This window comes from Pseudopodoces humilis, chromosome 13, assembly GCF_049639895.1.
Source record: "Pseudopodoces humilis isolate 2021_Gansu_Grassland_sample_001 chromosome 13, ASM4963989v1, whole genome shotgun sequence".
Classification (NCBI taxonomy): Eukaryota; Metazoa; Chordata; class Aves; order Passeriformes; family Paridae; genus Pseudopodoces; species Pseudopodoces humilis.
In genome coordinates, this window is record NC_142212.1 from 12,458,798 (window position 1) to 12,481,301 (window position 22,504).

General features: G+C 36.0%; 1 protein-coding gene across 3 annotated transcripts in view; it reads right to left on the minus strand.

Annotated features, from left to right (window-relative positions):
• Positions 1–3,330: 3,330 nt before the first annotated feature.
• Positions 3,331–22,504, minus strand: part of CFAP20DC (CFAP20 domain containing) — a 65,281-nt gene continuing 46,107 nt past the window's right edge. For all 3 annotated transcript variants that reach the window (XM_088061897.1, XM_088061896.1, XM_005522237.3), the window contains 3 exons: positions 21,693–21,754; positions 8,833–8,924; positions 3,331–3,443 (listed from right to left, as the gene is read on the minus strand). In XM_088061897.1, coding sequence (XP_087918023.1) covers positions 3,331–3,443; positions 8,833–8,924; positions 21,693–21,754 — 267 coding nt within the window. The remainder of the gene's footprint in view (positions 3,444–8,832; positions 8,925–21,692; positions 21,755–22,504) is intronic.

Sequence of the window (22,504 nt, forward strand, 5' to 3'; positions counted from 1 at the left end):
ATAATAATGCATGACTTTTCATATTTTCTCACCTAGTAACCCAGGCAGCAGAGGAGACAAATCAATATTGATTTCTTACTGTAAGCTCCTTAGGACAGAGTGTGTTCTTTGTTTGGCATAATGAGGCTCAGGTACAGACAACACTTGGGTACAGCACTGCAAGATTATGAAGTTTTAGAGCTGCTTGGAGGAGTCCACGTGGTGCCACAAACTACCAGGTTGTCAGTGATCTGCACCTCAGTGCTGCTGCTCTCCACAGACACCTGAAGGTTGAAACCTGGTAATTTGGCTGGACTTTGGAGAAAAGCCTGGTAGATGGACCTAAGACAAAAAGAATGAGAAATTAGGAGAATTATTCTAGCAACATAGAAACACACTGCTCTGGGCTGTGTTTTAAAACCATAAAATGTGTCTTAAAGTTTTCTTCTGTCTTCTGAACTATCTGAAAGCTGGTTGACTGTTTCTTAGCAAGCAGAAACAAAGCAGAGATATCAGTTACATCTCAAATGTGTAAGGAACATAGAAAGGCCTGAGAGACCAATTGGTTGACTTGTGATCTGCTGACTCCAGCAGCTCTGCCAAGCTAACTTCAATTCCTCTATTTTTAATGCAGGTCCAAGGAACATTAATGAAGCCTTACTAAAATTCACCACATTTCAAAATTTCTGTTCCCAAAAATCATAACTGATCCCAAGTTTGTAGAATAAATCCCTGCAGTTTCATTAACCTGAAACTTTATGCCCAGACACCTGTTGGAAAGCGTGCTCTAGTGAGAACTGTGTGATTCTCATGGGCTCAAACATTGCACATGACTGCTAAGAGCAAATTCTGTGTTCCTCATCACTTGCCATAACTGCTGGCTTTGACAAATCGGCTCAACAAAGCACCTGCTGCATGTCAGCAGTGGTTTAGTTTGAGGTTCACAGGATGATGATTAAGAAAAACATTGTGAGCAAAACTCAGAGTCCTTGTGAGCCTCTGGTGCTGCTCAAGCCAGAGGTGTTATTCACAGCATCACAGCAATCAATCCCCATGGATGGCGAAGACATAAAGCTGCTAACTAGAACACAAAGGGCAAGGATCCTAAACTGCTGATTTTGAAAAGCAGGTTACAACAGCTTACTTATAAAATACTACTGTGCTAATGACAAGAAAACAGATCCTATTTGTACTTGACTATGAACTGGGAACAACAGACTCACCCTGAACCTACTGTCACTACTTACCTGACTCCTTAGCTCATTAAAGGCAGGGATAAGAGTGTGGATTCTCCAAGGACTCCCTTTTGCCCAAGCTTTGGATGCCTACTGGTGCACTTCTGTGTGTGACAGGTTAGTGACTGCCTGCTGTGAAGCCAGGACAAGCACATCCACCCAGACAGGCGCGGGCAGACAACCCCTCTGACACCAGTTTGCAGCCAGTATTTAGTTGGTTCTTTCCCCCCAAGGGAGTGGCTGTCTCAGATGCATCAGGGATTCAGCCTGGACTCACAGTGGTGCCCTGGAGCACCCAACCTCTCCTGTGAGACGTGGCTATGAAAGAGAATTGATAACATATTTTAAATACCCTTGCCACACACAGAGGGAATGTGGTCCTGATCACTAATTGATGCTAAAATGGCCAGATATGCACAGGCATGTAGAAGCCAACATCTGATTTTTGAAAGTCAAAATTATGATTTCATTGAACTTTTGAACTGATTATGGCATTAGCAAGAACAGGTACAAATCTTTCTGGCTAAGGCGGGGTAAGTAAATTATCTCAGTGCAGTATCTGTCTTCCTGTGGATTTCAGTGCTACTCTTCCTCGAATCAATTTGTGATGATATGTTTGTACCTGCCACAGAGCCAAATACACAAGCTGATCTTATGCCAAGCCACTATTAACAACTGTATTTTCAATTGATTCTAGGATATTCATTAACTGGGATCTACAATTACATATAATTTACAGGGATATAATTTTAAATCACTTGCAGTGAGCTTACTAAGCTCGCCTTATGACATTCAAATACATTATTCTTAAAAATTCACTGAGTAGTCAGCTTGAAAATAATTACAGTGGGATAGCACTGGATATAATCAAGTAGAAACTTAGAATAAAAGTCACCAGAAATGCTATAGATCAGTTTTGCCACGTGACTTTCACATTCCCTTCAGCTGTCTCCAGGAAAGTGTTATGTACTGAACTGGTGGACTCCAAAGCTGTTCCACTGACTCAACTCCATTAAAACAAAACTCCTTGGACTTCTTGTGTCATGGACAGCTCCTAAGCAACACCTTTTCTCCTATATCTGGCAGCTGATGTTTTAATAATTTATTTATCCTTTAGAAAAGTGTCCTGTTGGTTGGGGCTGCTCTTGGCAAGCAGCACTGCACTTGCTCTGGGGCTGGGAATGTTGGGCACAGCTCAGCTGAGCAGCAGCCAGAAACATCAGGGTCAGGTTAACTGGATTTTAGATCAAAGTACAGTACACAGTATGCATGAACATAATAAATAAATCCATGAATAAATAAAACAAAGTACATGCACAGTATTTGATTAATTTTATATAGTGATTTCATTTTCAAATGCTACATATATTCTGCTTTTTATCTGTATTCTTTCTCTGTGATCAGTAGAGTTATTCTACATACCATAAAAGCAAAATGCACAGTGACGCAGGCAATTTAAAACTCCAACTTGGAACTTTAGAACCCTCACTGAAAACTGCACTGAAACCCAATACAGATATGTTAAATGAATTGCATTATTTTATTTCAAGGTGTAATGGAGAAACTCATACAAACATGTTGGACCTGCCCTCTGAGCACAGCTTGCCACATGAATCACATAAACACCTCCTTGCCTTACCTGAAACAAGACTCCAGTTTTGGACTGTTGGACTAATCCCTCACCACTCTCCAGCCCTGTGTTACAGCAGTAAAGCTGATGGTAGCTGATAGCCTCAGCATCTCACACCAACTAAAAATACACAATAAACACAGTTTTGTCTTTTTTTTCATTTGAGTAAAACCATGGTTTGCACATAAACACCACCAACCAGCTTCATTTGTTTTCATATGGAACCTGTGAATATTTGAAATAAATTAGACTAGTAAATAACTGTCTTAGACACAAGGAACTTTTATGCTATGTGATCTTCCACTACATTACAATTTAATACAAAGCTATAAAAATAAGACATTGTTTGCCAAATATATTAATTTGGTTGCAAAACTATTGTTTAATTTGAGTTTTAAGTTACATAATAAATTATATGGCTCAGTCAGATTTTGCAAGAAGTTAGAAGATACTATGAATACAAAATAATATCCTCTGATGTTCTGACTATACCAATTCATAGTAATTCCTGGAATTTGGATCAAAGTTACAGCTCAGACAGGGATCATACAAAAGAGTCAAAACTTCCTCATCTTCTTCAGCACTGAGGTGATCTTCACCTGTGTGAAGTTGAGAAAGTAAGAATAAGTCACTCATATTCCCTCAAACATACAACATGGCAATATCTTTCTGTCAGATGTGAGATATTTTCTTTCAAATGTATAATCTTCTGACTTCTGAATTGTTGCCTTCAAGATAACAGCAACGCTTTTTTATTACACTTCTGAAGACTTGTACTTAGCTGAGGTGAAATGAGTTCAGCTGGAGTTTGCTTAACAACTGGACTTTTCAAAGTCCAGTGGAGCAGTTCATCAAAAGTACCTTTACTAATAGTGAATCAAAGTATTCTTAAATGGTATTTTCCTCTATAACCTTCTTAATAATTTTTTAGCTTGAACAAAGACAGTCAGTGCATACTTAATGTCTGTAAGAATGAAAGAATTTGGATATCTGGTATCCAATATGTCACCAAAAAATCCAGGATAGGTAAATCTGTGCAAAAGATCTTTCAATATCAGAGAGGAAAAAAGATTCTTCCAGACAATAAAAAAATTAAATCTAACTTGTCTAAAGTTGTATAAAATGCAAGAAAGTTTTCAGGTAACAGAAATGAATCTTTAGTCTAAAATACGCTGATAAAGCTCTACAGGTTTTGCTTACAGATGCTTTATATATTATAGCTTCTTTTCTGAACCTGTGTGTCTTTCATATAAGATAAATTTAAGTCATATGATCTACAGCTTTTTGATAGGAGATAATTCACAGTTGAATACAATCTGTATCTTGAATTTCATTATAAATGTTCATCCCATACTCAGCCTGCTAATACTGAGTGCTTTGCATGCCCTAAAGCTCCATGATAAGTAATGGCCTGTTATGCAAATGGCAGTGGTTTCACAACTCTCAGAGTCTATTTGCAGCCAGGATCACACAGCAATATATAGGTTACATTATCTGGAGACCAGAAAGTAGGCTGGTGCATTTGATGCATACTGAAGTGTGTACTTTGTCCTTTTAGAATAGATTTCAGTTTTGTTTACTCAGTAGCATGTAATAAATACCATCAGGAAGAAACTGTCTTTCACTCTAACCAAAGATAAGAAGGTAAAGCCAAATTGTTTCCCTCCAAATTGCTTCCCTTCCTGCTGTGGGTGCTTCATCAGGCCTAGGAAACTAAATGAGGTTAACTGGGATATTTTGTTTGGACAGCTCTTGGGAAAAGTGACGCAGTGCAGAAAGAAGGTGAAGAGCTGCATGCCTTTTTCTCCATTTCAGATCACAGTACACAAACAAATGGTGTTCACACCTCACTCCCTCACACAGCCTTACAATTTCACCTGAAACCATGCTGTTCTTTCCACTGCATTCTTCCTTTTATTATTTTGCTTTTCAGTGCCTATGCATCACTTCAAAATTATTCTCTTTTCTCCCCTAAGCTTAATGTCCCTCCCTTTATACCTTGGAACTGGCCACTCAATATACTCCCTAGTCTGAGTTAGGAATAAGAACCCATCAGAGTATGCCTCTTTCCCCATGTGCTTTGAATTCATACCAAATCAAAATTATATTGCATCCAGGACTAGCTGGATTTATACCTTTATATCAATAATTCCCTGCATGTATTTTCATGTCACCAAAAGGAGAACTTAGTTTTCTACACCTATCTTGTTTTTAGTCAGGCTTTTTTTCTTTTAGCAGCTCACAGGACCCCAAATGTATTATAAGGCATTTTTGGTGTTGCAACAAATTTCCAATGGCAGCATGGAGTATTCAGTTCTGAGCAGACAAATGAAAACTCACTGCTGTTCTTCCTAAATAGAAGTACTACTTAAATTAAGTGATATTCTTCTGAAGGACTCCAATAGTATGTAATGGTTGTGTTAGAAGGTGCCTTTCTTGTTTCAAGTGGTACATTCTGGGCAGCCTGACCATATATAGGAAAGAAGTGCTTGCAGCCAAATTAACTGATCAACAGGTCACTTTCAAGGGAAATTTCCATCATTGTTCATGTTGTCAGCACCCACACGTTTGGGGTTGAAGGTGCACAGAATTGCATGAAAACAACTCTTGGCAGTTTAAATTGCATCTCATGGTGAAAGCAAAATCAAAGCTTTTGTTCTTAAGTCACTAAAAAATTAAATGGTATTTTAAGTGAGAAAATAACTTGACTTTAAATGAAAGCTGAGGTCTGTGATATACATTACAGAGGGATGAGTGGTTTTTTGTTGAGCTGAAAGAAGACTGAAGGTAGCTAGTACCTGTAAATACCTGTTATATTAAATGAAATGCTGTCCCACTGAAATCACGAGAGCTATTATTTTTCTGGAGAAAGACTTGATCAAGATGTCTAAACCCAGACAATAAAGAACAGGACAGGCATGTGGCAGCTTTTTCTGAACTCAGAAATGAATGTACAAATAACTGTGTTGTTATTTGGATTATGTCAACAGTGTTTACATAGTCACTACAGTCTGGAGAACTAAAATAAATAGTTTTCCTTTTCACAGGGGAAATTTTCCTTTTTCACAGAAATGTATTTTTATCATATTCTAGATTTTTAACATTAGAAAACATCTTGTAGCAAATCTCACTTTAAGATACATGGATCTTATTCTGATGCTGATGGAAGTGCACTGGATCAGCTGTCAGCAGATGGTGTGGTGGAAACAGCACTGCTGATATTTTCTCCAAGATGATCCTTGAACGTTGAACTACAGTGCTCAAATCTATCCTGTAATTATGTACTGCAGGGTTACCATATGAGTATTGTCAGCAGCTGTGGCCCAAAAAAAGAAGACTGTGTGGTTTCTAGAGTTTTTATAACCTTCTCCCTTGGTCTTAAGACCAAGATACCATAAAGTAAGTTCCAGAGCATTTATAGCTCTGTCACTGTCACTTAATGTGGAGATTTTATTGTTATGTCAAGATAAACAAATCTATCTATACCTCAGAAACATCAGTGCCCAATGGAATGGGCAAATGGAAAAATCTATGGAAATTTATCATATTTATGAGTCTAAATTTTCCTCTTATTGTAATGGGGAACCTGGTGAATGGTACTTCTCATTGCATCTCACCATTTAACTAATGGATGGTGCAAATGTTAAGAAAGGAACTACAGAGTGAAATGCTTTCTTAGAAAGGAGTCACCTTTTCCCCCAAAGTTAAGCGTCAACTTAAAGATTTTTTTTTAAATATAAAAACTGAAAAATATTTATTAATTTACTAATACTATACTATTTTTCTTTAAGGATACTTTTAGCTAAAATTCCTATCTGGAATACATTTGACTTATTGCAGATTTTCAGTGCTGATTCTATGCTTTTGATCCTGTGATACTTGGAACACTTGAAAACTGCACAGACAGAGTAAATAATCTTGGGACACTTCCCAACATGAGAATTAAGTAATTTTCTAATGTGATAATAAAAAATCAAAAAAAGGTGAGGCTAAGCAGGGCAGCAGAATTTTCTAGAATGGATTTGAGCATTCAGTTTGTTGTTCAGACATGCTATATAACTGTCAGTAATGAACCAGCTCCTTTGCCACACAAATAACTGACCTCGAGTGAAGTGAATAAGGAACAAAAAGCTTTTCCCAGAGTCCTTGAGATGTATCACAGGACACAATTTATTTAGCACCTCTCTCAAAAATGATACTCCAAACCATCTAGTCGCCATGGTCTATCAGGATATTTTTTAAACCAAGGTATCTAGGAAAATACCCAGATTCTAATGTTTGATGGGGATGATGTCATCTGACAGGCCTTTACCACACAGCACTGCAGCTTCTCTGCTACTTTCATAGAGATGGGTGTCCAGTAGTTCAGAAAAAATCCAAACTGTCCTATCTGGGGAGGGAAGGTCATGGAATGGCTTTGTCATTCTCTCTTATTTCTTGGAGAAATGATCACTTCATTACAGAGGGTTTTTCTGAGTATCTGGAGATAGAAAAGTTTCTGCATGAAGTTATCAAAATTACAAACATCCTACATATAGATGAGTCATAATTTGACAGAATGAAGTTACGAAAGTAAAAAGCTAAAATAAACAGCTATGGTATATAGAAAATTACTCTTCTCCAAATATGCAGTCACAGTATGTACATGATGCACGTGATGTAAATATTGCACATGATGTAAATACAGTATGTACATATGCACATGATGTAAAATATTTCAACTTAAAGGAAAATAAATTTAGGAACAATTCACAAAACAGTTTGGAAATTCTAGTGTGGATAACAGGAGAAAAAAAAATTCACAGATATACTTATTTTTTAAAGATTTTTAAAGATAATAACACAATTTAAAAATGTACAAAAATTATAGGTTTACTGCAACAAGCCTTGGATTTCATAGTACTAATGAAAAACGTTCTCTGGGACGTTTCATGAATCTTTATGCAGTGTGCCTATAGCTCAAGGATGACTATTCAATTCTGTTTGGCTTATTTAGGACCCTTAACACAACATATTACTTGAGTCTTCAAAGCAAGGTCCCTTCCTGACAGAAAAATTGTATTTTGCTGTCACAAACAATTACAAGTATACGTCTGTGAAAATGTTCCCAATTTGAGTAGCATAATTTATTTTAGACAGTAAATCACTGAGATGTCTTTACCCCTTGGACAGCCAGAATACAGGGGTCAGATTTATGAGAGCTTCCAGTGAATTCCTAAGACCTGAAGGAAAATGTAAATGTCTATCCTGGAAGTGCCCAAGGCCAGGTTGGACCTGGCCTCGAGCAGCCTGGTTGAGGGGAAGGTGTCCCTGTCCATGGCAGGGGGGGTTGGAACTGCACTCCAAGGTCCTTTTCATCCCAAAGCATTTTATGATACTCTATGATGATGATTCTTCTACCTTGTTTCCTAAGACAACTGATAAGAAAAAGGGCATTTGAGGAAAACAAGGTATTTTCTTTATTCTGTTGTTGACTTTCCAGTTTCAGTTAAGGTCTTTACCATTCTCTAAGCAAACACCATTAATAAGAGAAAGCCTGTAACTCTGGTGACAACAGTTCTCAGGAAATCACACTAAGATTTCATTTAAAGCTAAATCTGCAGTTTTTCTTCATAAGAGAAATATCTCTTATGCAAGTATAATCATGCCCCTGAATAAGAATGTTTAGTCTTTGTGTTCTTTGTTACCTAAGTTTGCCATCTCCATTAGCATAAATTCCTCATTTTTAGCAAATAAAATGCATTTTTTATGAGTTAGTCTGTATAGAGCCAGAACATCAGGAAACAGCAACTGTGTTATTCTAGCAAAGGCAAATAATACTCTATGGAAAGCTCTGCTAACTTGAGCTGAGATATAAACAAAGGAACTTGAAACCAAAAAGTAGTAGGATAGAAAACTATGAGAAGGCAGTACCAGCACTACTACAGAAAGGACATTTATAAGTGTCTTTCTACCCAGGTTCTTTTCACTGTCTTCATAAATTCCTACCTGGAGTTCTCTGTTTTGTTGAAGATTCAGTGTTCACTTCTAGTTGTTGGCTTCCAGGAATGATATGGGGACTAGACTCATTTAACCAGTCCCTGAAAAATACAAATCAAAATACCATTTATAAAAACAGAGTTTGTGTTCCATTTTTTTCTAATTATTTTGATTATTTAAAAAAATAAAAATCAAAAGAAATTGCAGGTTGTCAAGTGTTCTGAAACAAAATCAAGCTGGATTTTATTATTATAAAAAGAAACTTTACAGTTAATATAATTATTAAATGTTAAGGCTTCTTCCTTCTTTAGCCTTTTCACCTGTTCTGTTCACTTTAAAATCTGTGGTTTAAGTCAGGTTTGCTTTTCAGATTTCAGCTGCTGTGGCTCTCTCACCACAGGGTGTGCAGGAGGTGTGATCCGTAATGCACAGAGTTATCCTCTGAAGGACCCATCAGTCCTTTTCTGAAGAATAAAGGCTTGGAATGAACAACCTGTGGAGTCAATTTGATTAAAAATCCTTACCCCCCTCTAAAGAAAGATGCTTAAAGACAATCACAAGAAGTGTTTGGTTTGGTTACTACTGACTTGGCAGTGCTTGGTGCCCCTGCAATAGGGTGACACAGAACATGGTGTAACATTCCCTGTCTGGATGGGTGGTGAGTTAGAGCTGAGATGGGAAATGGGTGCCACTAACAGTTTTCTGAAGAGGAAACTCTGGATTGAGTCTGAATGTTGTTGTTGATATAGGGGGAAAACATTCTTAGGCAAATATAATATAAATAATTCTTTATATCTATTTCCTATTATATAAATAAAATTATAAAATCTTGCATGTAATAGAAAAAAATTGTTATTGAACATAACATGATTCTACCTACTGGCAAGACAATATAGAGGACTCTTATCACAGATGTCCTATATCTATTTTACTTCTGTAAAGAAAAAGATTTTGATAGGATCTTCATCACAGAGGAAAGAGCACTTTCTTCTATTGATGGACAAATGATGTCTCTCCTGGACACTAGTGTCATAGCTTCTAAAAATTATTTTCATGCTATCATACATTCACACAAAGCTCAATGTTCCTTTCACGTACCCCACTTTATGAAGCACTATCTTTGATATTTAAAGCTCAGAGAAAGGAAAACAGAACAGCTGTTTTTATTATTATTATTGTCACAGTTTTTTATTTTAAACTGCAGTGCAGTGACAAAGTCACTATATACTATATACTATATACTATAACTCATGTTATAGTATCTATCAGAGAAAGATAGCCCTGGAAGGACACATGTATGTCACAAAGACTTTCTTTGTTCAGGTGACCATGTCTTGTAATTCTTTTCATGTTTGAAATTAATCTCTGCACACTGTGCATAGCTGGCATTTCCTTAAGACCCCATCCTCTCCTCTCCAGCAGTGAAGAGCTGTGACACATTAAAACTTCCATATCATAATTAACTAGGCTGAAAAACTGCAAGTCAACACTTGAACACAGAATTTGAGGGACCTCACTGAATCATCTCATTTTGATAGAACCAGATCCAACATTTTTGACCAACCCATTTCCCTGCAAGGCAAGAGGTATGGAAGGGGATAAATTCCCATATGTTTGCTTCAAGCTGATGGGAACAGTGCAGCTCTAAAGAGTAAATTAAACTTGGTTTGGGATTAATTCAATTTATGTCTGGCTGTTCTAACAGCTGGCACAAAAGCATTATGCATGTGAATTTGTGCTACAGGCTGGGGAGATTAGCCAGAGCTGTAGAGGTAACTTCAACATCCATGGCGTTGTCTAAAAGGGATACATTTTTCCAAAGCTTGGCAGATGTCTTTACATTCCAGACTGTAATTGTCTCAACTTGATTGTCCAACACCAAGGAAATAGGAAATACACTTGTATCTTCTGGAAAGCCTTCATGATCTCAGGTACAAGTTACTTCTGTCAGAGAAATCTGGCAAGGCTCAGTCATCTGGTGCAATTGCTAAAATATCCTGACTGCTTTTGTGGGGTTTTTTTAGTTTTTCTGCTACTTTTGGACTTGTTATTGATTCTATATCATCTCCTGTTGGCATGTGTGCATAATCTGGGTTGAATCTGGGGACAACCACCTATCTGTTTGCAGTCAAAATGGAAAAAAACTAATTTTCCGCCTCAGGAAACAGAACAGTTGGTGTAGAAATCCAGCAAGTAGTATGGCAGATTTAAAGGAAGAGATATTGAATTTTCCATCATGTCAAAATGTAAAAAACATGCTTTGAAATTTTCTTACAGCATCATATTATTTTTACATATATGGCCAACTTCACAGCCAATCCTTCTCTTCTGCTGTTCAGCTAAGCCAGTGGGAGTTGGTACAACCAATGCATGCAGCCATGTGCTTGCCTGGACTTCTCATTATTTCTGTCATTGTCACCATTTCTGCCTTCCCTGAATGCAGCCAAAGGCTCTTTGTCTGCACCAAAGCTTCAGAAGTTTTTAAGAATAACAGTTAAATGCAGGCTGCTACCTGGTAGCATGATATATTTTCTGTTCCTGTCCCTTTCGTGTGTGGTTTGATCTGCCTGAAAATCATCCACCATAATCATGAGAATCTGACCATGCTCACAGGATGTGGCTGACAGCAGAAAGCAGCAGCTGATTCCCTAAAATTGCACTGAAACACAAAGTCAGCAAAGGCAAAGGTGATCTCTCAGAGAAACTGCATCAAATTTAGGGAAGGTAAGGAAGTACTGTGAGTGCTAATCTACACCTCTGCTTCCCAAGGTACCTTTCCTTCCACATTCACTACAGCTTTTGCAAAAGGTAGCAGCTTTTGAGAGCCAGAGAAGAACTGGAAAATTTCTGCTGGGACAACTGCTGAAACAAAAGTGCAAGGAGAGAGAGACAGTGCTCACTTCTACAGAGAATTATCTTAGACCAACAAACACAGTTACAAAATATAAAAGCTTTAGAGTACATACGCAGTTCTACCAGTCTGGCGTAAACCAGAAGCATTTAAAGATTCGTGTTTATCATATGAAACATATATCAGGGAATTCCTAAAGAAAATAGTACCTGTAAAGCATAGAGGATGTTAGCAAGAAGGGAAGAAAGATAGTAAGGTAATTACCTCCAAGTAAAAGAAAGAGGCAATTCACTTAAAAAAACAATGAGGGAACAAGATAATAATATGTTGTTAAACCAGTATTTGTGCTATATTGATAGGTTTTACTACTCAGGAAACTGATGAATTTTAGTTTGAAGTCTCATATCTGGAAGATCTGCATGAAATATTAAGTCTGAGGAATCAGAGACGGGATGATTTTTTGAGTAGCTGGGTGATTTTATCTTTGATTTTATCCTTCATTTATTTGAGTCAAGTATTATATAAAAGTGTTCAGTTTCATATTCGTACTTATTTTGATGTATCTCAATAAATGAATGATTACTTTTTCCTAGGAGGTGCAAGTGTAAGACCTAATGATTTTGATGGTTCTAGAAGGAGGCAAAGAAGTTTTTATCAATGACAGAAGCAACAGAGATGTGTTGGAAAGTTTAATATTTCCTATTAAGACAGTCTTGATTCAGTTAATATTTTTTCTCTCAGTGTCCAAGAAAAAGAAATAGTTTTGCTCTTCAACCCCCTCCCACCAAGATACGCAATCAAAACATTACAGCATTAGGGTTTCATTGCTGATTTAGGATTACTTTATAGGATAAAACATTTTACACAATATGTATTAAAAACTGGTTTACTACTTCTGTAAGTTATTTAGCAAAGTCTAAATTAACCTCCTAAAATCTTGACGATAATTTAAAAAAAAAAATCTCATGAGTGCTGAAATCTTCCTGGTTAAATTACACTAGAGATTAAGTGCTGGCAGTTGGTGGATAAACTTCTGAGGAGCAGGTTTACAGTGGGAATTCTGACAGATGCTGCAGCTGAGCAGTCACACCAAACTTTCCATAGTAAAATCTGCAGTTGCTTTGAGGAAGCAACTAAAGCATGGGTGTGTATGTGTAGGACAGAGGGTTTCAGTGAATTTTAACAAAGCATCCTGAAAAATGTGTTTGACCTTGACAAAAAGGTCAAGGACTAGCATGGACGCAACTTGACAATATTCTGAGAAACACAGGTTGTGGTCTGTGCTCCTGTTTATTGTGGTTTTATTCTGAGTGAATAAAGAATATATTTTTTTTTATTAAAGAAGCTAGTTTATCTCATTAAAGCAGAAAAGCTAATCACACATTCTGACTAATTAAAACCACTCTATTTATGCTATCAATGCCTCCAGCTGTAATCAATACAATGAATGTGCAATAAACCATCTAAAGTTTCCTGATAACAGTGTGGAATGCCAAATATTGTATTTTGACATTGTGAGCTGCATTGTAGGAGGGCTCAGAATAGGTTCCACACACACTCAACAGTATCAAGTACCTTTAGGGCTTGCACCAAATTTCTTCATTATTCTGAAAGCTATTCTCCACACCAAAATATAATGCAAATATACTCTTGTTACATTTTTCTTAAAAAAAATATTACTTAAAAATTATTTAAAAATACTTGCAGATAATAGTGCTCATATAGTGAAATGTCACATGACAGCTAAATTGTGATGGAAAGCAAAAGAATGCTTTTGACTTATGAACATAATTTTCAGTTTTATGACAGTATGTTAAATTTTGCAGAAAAAAGGCCTCCATCAGCAAAGTCTGTTGAGAAAATTAGTGATGCTTTATTAAGTAGCACTTATCAATGACAATGTATTAAAATTATTACCATCAACAGAAATCCTTAGAATCAGAAGTTTTTCACTGAAATCTTAATGAACACCTTTCATACTTTGATTTTTTCACAGATACTTTTGCAGACTGGGAGACTGAGAAAATGTCAAATCACTTAGAATAAAGATTTTTAATATTGCACTGTCTTGAGATAGCATACTTTATTGCATTTCTTTTGGATTGCATTTAATTTGTATTACTTAAATCAATGTGATCATTTAATCCACTTTATTGAAAAGATTGAAATGCTTCAAAGTTTTAGTATGATTTTGTCCAACAATCTATACCAAAATTAAAAGGAATATTTGCTCAGCCTTGTAGTCTACTGCAGAAGTGCAAGGCAAGGGCTCCATTATATCAAATCAGGGAATGAAAAACTAGCATTAGTTTTGTGCCATTACGAACACATCAGATTGACAATCTATTCAGCACCTGAAGGGTGCAATCACTAAAAGCACAAAAGATTGTATTTAACTGCATCTACTTAGTGAATTTTTATGAACTCAACAGGAGAATGGACTTGTGCCTGGGTGAAGTAAGAGAAGCACATTTGCTGAACTGTATTTTTACAGTGGATTATTTGACTAACTGTGGATGGCCAGAAAATGTCAATGTATGAATCAACTGTAAAAATATTTTAACAAAAAAAAGGACCAATTCCTGACATCTTGTGTAGCTATCAACTTAAATCTCAGTGCATACTTCTGCTGTATTAGGAATATTTAATATCATGTGAAGCAAATCCTGCTGCAAATGCTAAAAGTGCATAAGTGATATCTTACCATGGTGCACTGAATGCAGAGTGCCAGCTCCCATCTAAAGCATGATCCAGTTCTGCTAAGACAGAGATTTAATTTCCTCCTGTTTTTAATTTTATCTATTTAAGAAAGTTTAGTAGAGACTATCTCTGTTCTTAGATAAATTACTAAAAAGTCACCTGGCTTTGTAAAACCCCTCATCTATTCCCTGATCCAAATCTCTTTTGGAACATGAGTTGCTGGTTAGGCTCCTCTAGATTAAAAAATGTGAATTTTCAATTATTTCCATATCTCATCAGCTTCAGGCACATGTGTAACTTAAGCCACATTACCTACACACACCTCTTTTGTTTCTGCTTTGTCACATGTTAATCCTGTATGCATGGTGGGAGGTTTGGGGTTATGGGGAAATAAATTCTTCAATAGCTTCAGTAGTGAAGCAAGGACTTTTGTAGGCTATTAATAATGAGATTAGTTTGATGTATGTACAAAATGCAATTATTATTTGAAAACATGTTGAAACTAATTTCAGGTCCTGCCACTACATATGACTGTAATAATTATGAAATCACCTGACCTTTAATTTGTCCATTATTGTATTTAAAATGCTTTAAACAATTCAAGTTCTTGAAAATGTGTTTTTCCATAAAAATTCCATAAACTAACATGAATTTAGTATTAATTTATACCTCAATAACTGTTCAGTGCTACTCAGTTCCAGGTGGGGAAACCAGCATTTTTTAAATGAAAAACTGAGTGAGCTCACAGAAGCAGAAGATATACTACCAGAAGAATACAGAGTATACTTATCCATAAAAATAAAGTATTTTTGAATGCATATTTTAACAAAAATCTTGAAAAATAACATAAATATATATCTTCCTATGACTTTGCATGAATTGAAAGTTCTATTTTGAATAGTATTTAAGGGCAATCTGGAAATACATTGATGATTTTTTTAAGAAAAGGAAGCCATGAGCAAAAATTGTGTTATTTTCCTGGAGTGCTACTGTAATTTCAAGATATCATTAAATCAGCACAAAGCAACACTTATCATTTCCTGCACATTTTTCACAGTGAGCTGCATTCTGACTATGAGTAATCTGTTAATCTGTTCTTTGCCTCACAATCCGTCAAAGTGACAGATTCATTCCATCCCTAATACATAATATCTTCATTTACTGTATGCCTTACAGGAACTTTCTTTTTTTCCTAGCACTAAGATTGAGAAAATCACAAGCATGTTTAGAAAATGCCTTTTCCCTTCCTCCAAACCACTTCAGCAAGTCCATTTTGCCAATCACTGCACTTCAAATGGAGGCAGAGACCTCCTTAAAAGCTAAATAATTTAATTGTCTATGAGATCATAAAAAGTACAAGTGCAACTGTGCAGGGAACACTTGAATCTGCTCTTAAAGTCTTAAATCTCTAAATGAACTATCTTAGGGGTGCTAGACTGGATTCAAGGATAACGAAGGAGATGTGAATTCTACTTATCAAACAAGATATTTAGATAAGGTTAGGTGCTACTACAGGGACGTACGCTATAATCATGGTGTTTGCTGAAAATCTGACCTGTTAATGCTTTCTTTCTTTAAGTTATTCTTTCATTATCAAAGTTGAAATGATACCTTTGTGAAGGTTATTAAAACCATACACAGTCATCTACATCTAAAAATATGAATGATCTGAATTTGGAGGTTTAACAGCTTAGTAATTAATATATTTTGCTATTTAGTTGGTTTTGTAGTCAAATATATGAAATTGCTATCATATCTTCCGTTAAATGGAAGGAACATTTACTTAAAGACTAAACCTTTAGATCATCACTGTTAGCTTGCTGGCTAGATTATAGTCTTGATATTCACTAACAATATAAATGGCACAAGTAGAGAAAACCAGTGTTTTAACACCTGATGTAAGACAGGTACTAGCTCTTTCTTCCTTGATAGTTGTGATTCATTTATCAGAAGATCAGCTGTATACATTGGAAGTAATGAATTTGCAAAGGTGTGTCAAAATTCCTTTGTGTTAATCTAACCTGAGCAAGTAAATTCTAGTAACCACATTAGATAGTCACTGATCAGTGAATCAAATGGATTTTCACATTTAATGAAGTGTCTGTTAGGTAGGATGGACTTATTTTTTGGCATATTTCTAACAATTAAATAATTTTTTTAAAAGAAATTATATTTTACTGTTCTACCAGTTCAGGAAGCACCTGCATCTAATGGCTAAGAAGTCATGTTGCAATCAACTTTTGCAACTTATGACTTTTTCCATAATCAGCAACCAACAGCATCTGACTGTTCTGTGCAGTTCCCAAGGCTCTCAGAGTTTTCAGAAGATGGACTAAGACCTTTGGTGCTGGCTTGTGGCTGGACCAAAGCAACCTGTCACCCACAAACACTGGAGATGCCCTGGAAAAAGCCACAGGGGTAAAGGGCCGTAGCAACAGCTCAGCTGAGCATGGAAAGAGAGATTGCAACAGTCTGGGAATGGGGATCTTGTCCTTTCAATCTGACATATCTGAGAGGCAAAATCTTTTACTGCCTATTCTCCATCTTTACATATAAGCATGGCCTTTGTTTGAATGACCCAGGAATATCCAAAAAAAGTGTGCAACCAATAAAATTATTCTCAGTAAGTCCTGAAGCTAAAAAAAAAAAGAAAAAGAAAGATAGTTGTTCTTGGATTGCTAGCCACGTGGTCCTCCAGAACCTTTCTGCAACTTAGCTTTTTAGCATCATGATTAAAAAATCATGTAACCTCTTCAATTAGATGGTTCCTGTGTCATTTGCTTCTTTTGTCGTGTTCTTTTTCATGCACATTACTGCCCGACAAATGCAGCAGAACTTCGCTAATTCAGATTAACAACTGGGAGATCTACTGCAAATTACTCTATTTTGTGGGCAAGTAACTGAACAAGTAAAATAAAAACCAAAGTACATTTTGTGATACATAGTTCTTGTTCACTTGTTTTGACAACTCTTGTGTAATTTTATATTACTTCATAATGCACTATTGTCTGCTTTGCAGAAGTAATGGTGTTGTATGATCTTATAATGAATCATAAGAATAAATATGTGCTTTGTTTGAAAAACTCAGTCTTTAATGTGCTTCTTATCTAAGTTATTCTGCTATTCAAACCTTTGCATGGAAATACAAAGGCCTCTTGTGCCTGAATTTCACACCCTGCATGAGGGAGAAGTTCTGTTGTAGTGCAAATAAATGTTATAGCTACAATCCCTCTTTTACTGCACCATTTCCTAGGTGAGTTTAATTTTACAGAACCTCTCAATGGTATAATAACACATGCACCAGCTATTGGAATGTTTAGTTTTCATCTGGGATGGATTTGAGTACTTGAATGGTAGTCTCATGGCTGAAGATACTTTTAATATTTGAAAATTTAGAGCTGATGTGTTTTTATGCTGGAATCACTGATATTATGGAAATTATGCAAATTTCAGATACCATGATAATGGCAATAAATATGGTAACGATAGGTTCTAAAAAAAAACTTCTCTAGAAGAAAATTTCAAAGGAAGAGAAAGAAATAATTTATTCCCTAAAACCAACAGAGTGGTTAGAGGGGTTCATTATATTTACATATAATTTATAACTAACATACCTAAATTTTACCAGTCATCAAGTTTGAATCTAATTAAAAGATAGTTTTAGTTAAAGGTACATGTTTATGCATTTCATGATTCATTACCTGAAGTGCTATGCATGGATATCTTTACAAAAATAAGAAAATTGCATTGTTGGGTAAAGTAGCAACTGAGGATTTGGGTTCTGTTCTTTTCCGTAAGGTAAAAAAACCAATTTCTTTAAAAAGTTATTGTCTTCTCAAACACACCACTCTCCATATCATTGAAACATTTTGTAGTGACAAATATCAGATCTATAACATTTACCATAAAATGGATGAAAATATTATTTACTTTTCTTTGGGTTGATTGTGTTTAGTTTTTTTTGATTGTAGCAGAAAGAATAATGATGACATCCCAATCAACCTGACTTAACAAATGTAGGTTACAATGACAAGACAACCTGCTTTAGTCAGCTCATACCAAGCCCACATGAAGGGAGGTAAGTGTTTCTTAATCATTTGTCAGAGGCTGTGGGCCTTATCAGCTAATTTTAGATAGAAGAAACTGAAAAAGAAACATCTGGGTAAAACCTAATTCAAAATTTGTTTTTTGCCGTGCTCATTTGGCAATAAATTATTTAAGTAAAATATACTTCTTGTGAAAGGATACTCAATTAAATGTTGAAATATTTGTGCTCTACTTTAGTGCAGTTTCTGGGGAACAGCTGTTTGAACAAGAGGAACAAATTTTATTTGGTAGTTTGGGAAGAGTTGAGTAGGATGCCAAGACAGGATCTAGTGAGACAATGTTTACAAAGATAGGGGTTTCCTAATAAGTTGAAACCTTTCTCTAAGGCAGAAAAAGAATCTTTTATCAGAAATAAATTTTCTGGAGATCATCTTTAGAAATTTATAAAAGTCTATTAATGAATTAGGTTCAAGAGATCTTTTTCAGGGAGCAATTCTGCATATCACAGTTCAGTATGGCTGAAGTTCTAGAACACTTACTATCTTCCAGGATTTCCTTTAGTGAGCCTTCTATGATGCACAAATAGTTTGGAGGACAAAATCTTACTAAGCAGATGCTGGTTATATAGCAAAACGTAGTCCTTGCAGTGGAGGAAGAAGCAACACAGATAGTTACAGCTCCCTATTTGCAGAGAAGAAAGCAATTCCCGAGTTCTGGCAGCAGCACATCAGTTGTGGGAATTGCATGGCCAGGGCCAGAACACCGCACATCACCTCATGCTCCTGGCTCTGCAGCCTCTGCACTCAGCTGTCTCCTTTCATTAACTGGTTCTCTGCCTTGCAGAGCAGCACCAGGTGGGGTGATTTGTATGGCAGGAGCAATATTCTTGGCAGACTTATGACCTTTATCCAGAGGAACCAATGGACAATGAGTTGAGCTGAGTCTTTTTATTGACTGAATTTCCATTACCTTCACAGGCTTTCTTTCCTGGCTTATCCTTTTATCTTATTATGGACAGAACTTACATTTACTGGACAATAGCTTCCACATTGGTCCCCTTTAATTTCCCAGAAAATATCACTAGTACACTTTAAAAAATTACTCAAGACCTGTTCTTTACCTCTCTTTACAACAAACTATTTGTTCATTCAGCAAATGCACCGTGTTAACACTTTATACTATAGCATTTACACCCACACACCTAAAGGGGCTGTATTTCAAATATTCCATGTGTTCCCTACAAAGCTATAGTAGGCTTACAAAGTTTTAGATATTTTCTAGTTGCTTATACAGGATTTGTTAAAATTGCCTTTAACAACAGTTAAGGAACTAAGTTATGGAATTACCATTAATTTTATTTTCACATTGTCTGTGAAAAACATCACAGTTTTCCATTATAAATGAAAGGTAACGATGTGAGTAATGGTATTCGAGTCACATCATCTCCAGTTTTTATATCATGATGTAAACTGACCTCATAATTTTGTCATCTTCTGTATTTACAGCCCAATAATGCTTTTCTGGTGGCTCACAAGGGTTACTGAATTTATGAGGCACTTGCAAGTCAGGTATTTTATGAATACCACATGCATTTCTCGAAAATTATTTCTAGTAATGTAATGTAAGTCTACTGTGTGTACTGGATTAAAATAGCATAAGAACTAAGTAATAAATTATACTATTTTGTTTTAAATTTTATTATATGGAAATACAAGTTTTCATTGTTGATCATATTAACTTGATATGATCAAACACTTTCTTTTTACAGATAATGGTATTTATTTGTTTTTTCAGTATATAAAATGTACCAAGTACCAAATTGCTTTAGCACATGCATAAAAATAACTTAATAAAACCTGACTTAACCAATATATGGGCAAAAAGAAGACAAACAATGTAGCTTGCACTAAAATATAGGCAATTATAATGACATCAGAACTATAAAACCATTTTGGAATCAAGAGTCCAAAGTTCTGTCTCAAGGTATCTCCTGTTTTACTCTGTGACTTAAGTTAATTATCTCTGTCCACTTGATCCATTCAACAACTTGTAAGGAGATGGTTCTTTAGACAACCATCACCCAAGGCAGAGAGGTCTTCTAGACAAACTACCTTGATTTACATGTGAAAGGGAACAGGAATCCAGGATTAGTCTTTAACTCCAGTAATATATTGGAAATATATGGCTGTGTCTTGTAATAACTGATGCATCTGGGTGAACTGGCACAGAAAGTTTCAGACTGTTCGCTTCATAAAATCTAATCAGAAGATTTTAAGTCAATAAAAATATGGATAGCAAGTGAGACAAGTGGCTGAAAACATCTGTGTGAAGAGAAACACATACTGCACAACTGTCTGACAGTGAGCCCTCATAAAAAATTTCAGACTGTCGGTAAAATAGGAAGAAATCATAACTGAAATGTCCTTTCCTCCTATCCTTGCCCTGCAACACACATACATCATCCAGTTAAAACTTGGACAAGCAAAATCCACATTAATGACACCAAGTGAAAGTGAAATAGGACTGCTTTTAAAAATTAGTACACCTCTTGTTCAGGCAGTTAAAAAATTGACAAAGTGATGTTAAGGTTTCACAGTTACAAAGCAGGTCTGAAACTGGATAATTAATCTTAATTGTCTCAATAGTCTCAATGTGATTAATTTTCCTTAGCCACCTTCTCCCCTTGTCATCTCATCTTACATTAAAGACACAGGGTTTTTGTTGCTGATTCCAAACAAAACAGATCAAGCTAAAAACCTGACAGATAAAAGATTCTGTAGACAGGATCCCTTTGCTCTATCCCAGAGTGTTGTAAGCCCCTCTCCTAACTGGGCTATCTATTGAAAAAAAACCCCTTTCTTAAAAAGTAGCATTAAAATCTTTTGGAACAAATTGATTCCCTGACACCTACAGCCGCATACAGAATTCTAGTTCTAAGCCTTCAAAGTAAAGAGGGAGAAAGAAATAGATGAGAGTGTATGTATGTGAGATGAGGACAATTTGCTGAATCACACATCAAAGCAGATGTAGGAGCAAGGCCTGTGTCAGATACTTTAAATACACAGTGGTACATCCAAAACACGCAGAATTCAGTTCTGTGTTCCCGGACAGCTCAGACATACTGTAGACAATGACTAAAACGAGCAATAAAGCCCTCTGAGAGGAGGTTGCAATTGAAAAGAGATTGAAGATTAAATCAAAGAGTGTCACATTTAATATTCAGAACACTCTAACTGAATCCTTACTGCCTGGGCTATAAATGGAATCTTACCGTGGGCTGGAATGAGAAAGTGGGCTCATTTCTTTCTGATAGTGATGCTCCTGACTGACAGGCTGTGGAAAACAAAAATAATAGATTGTTTAAAAGTATGTCAGAGATCTGGTATGAGCACATACATTTGAAGCTTCTGATAATAGAATTTTACAGTCTTTTTTCTTATCTGTGAAATTAAAAATGGATATTCTGGTCCTAACTGTACAAAAGTACAACTTTAAAGATGATTCTTGTCTGGGTGGAAATACATATGAATTAAGAAGTCGATCACACAGTTATTTCTCTGCTGCCTGTGAGAGCACTGGGACAGTCAGGGAACTTCAGAGATGGAGGGTGGTAAAGTCTCGTCTGACAGAAGAGTCTGGATTGAACGTGTGCACAAAGCATGAGGAAGGAACTCTTGGTGGGACCCGTGCAGAATGAACCATTTTTAAGAGTAGAAAACACCAAGGGAGAGGTGTAAGAGGGCTGGCAGAGCAGGTTAGAAGCAGCAATGACAGTAATTTTAGCAGTCCCAAATGAAGGTTACTGAAGCACATATGATTCTCCATGGCATTGCAGCTTTGAAGCCTGGATTAAGCTGTTCATGAATAGCTAACAGTGGACTATATGAATATTAATACAAAATATGATAATTTTCCAGTCAAATCTTACCTACCCATTGTAAGTACATGCCCCAAAAGTTTCAAATGACATTTGGTTTATGACATTAAAGAGAGTTATTTGCAAGAAAGAACAATATTCATAAACTGATGTAAAAATTCAAGAATTCTAAAATCCACAAATAGATTTTCTCCCAGAATATATGT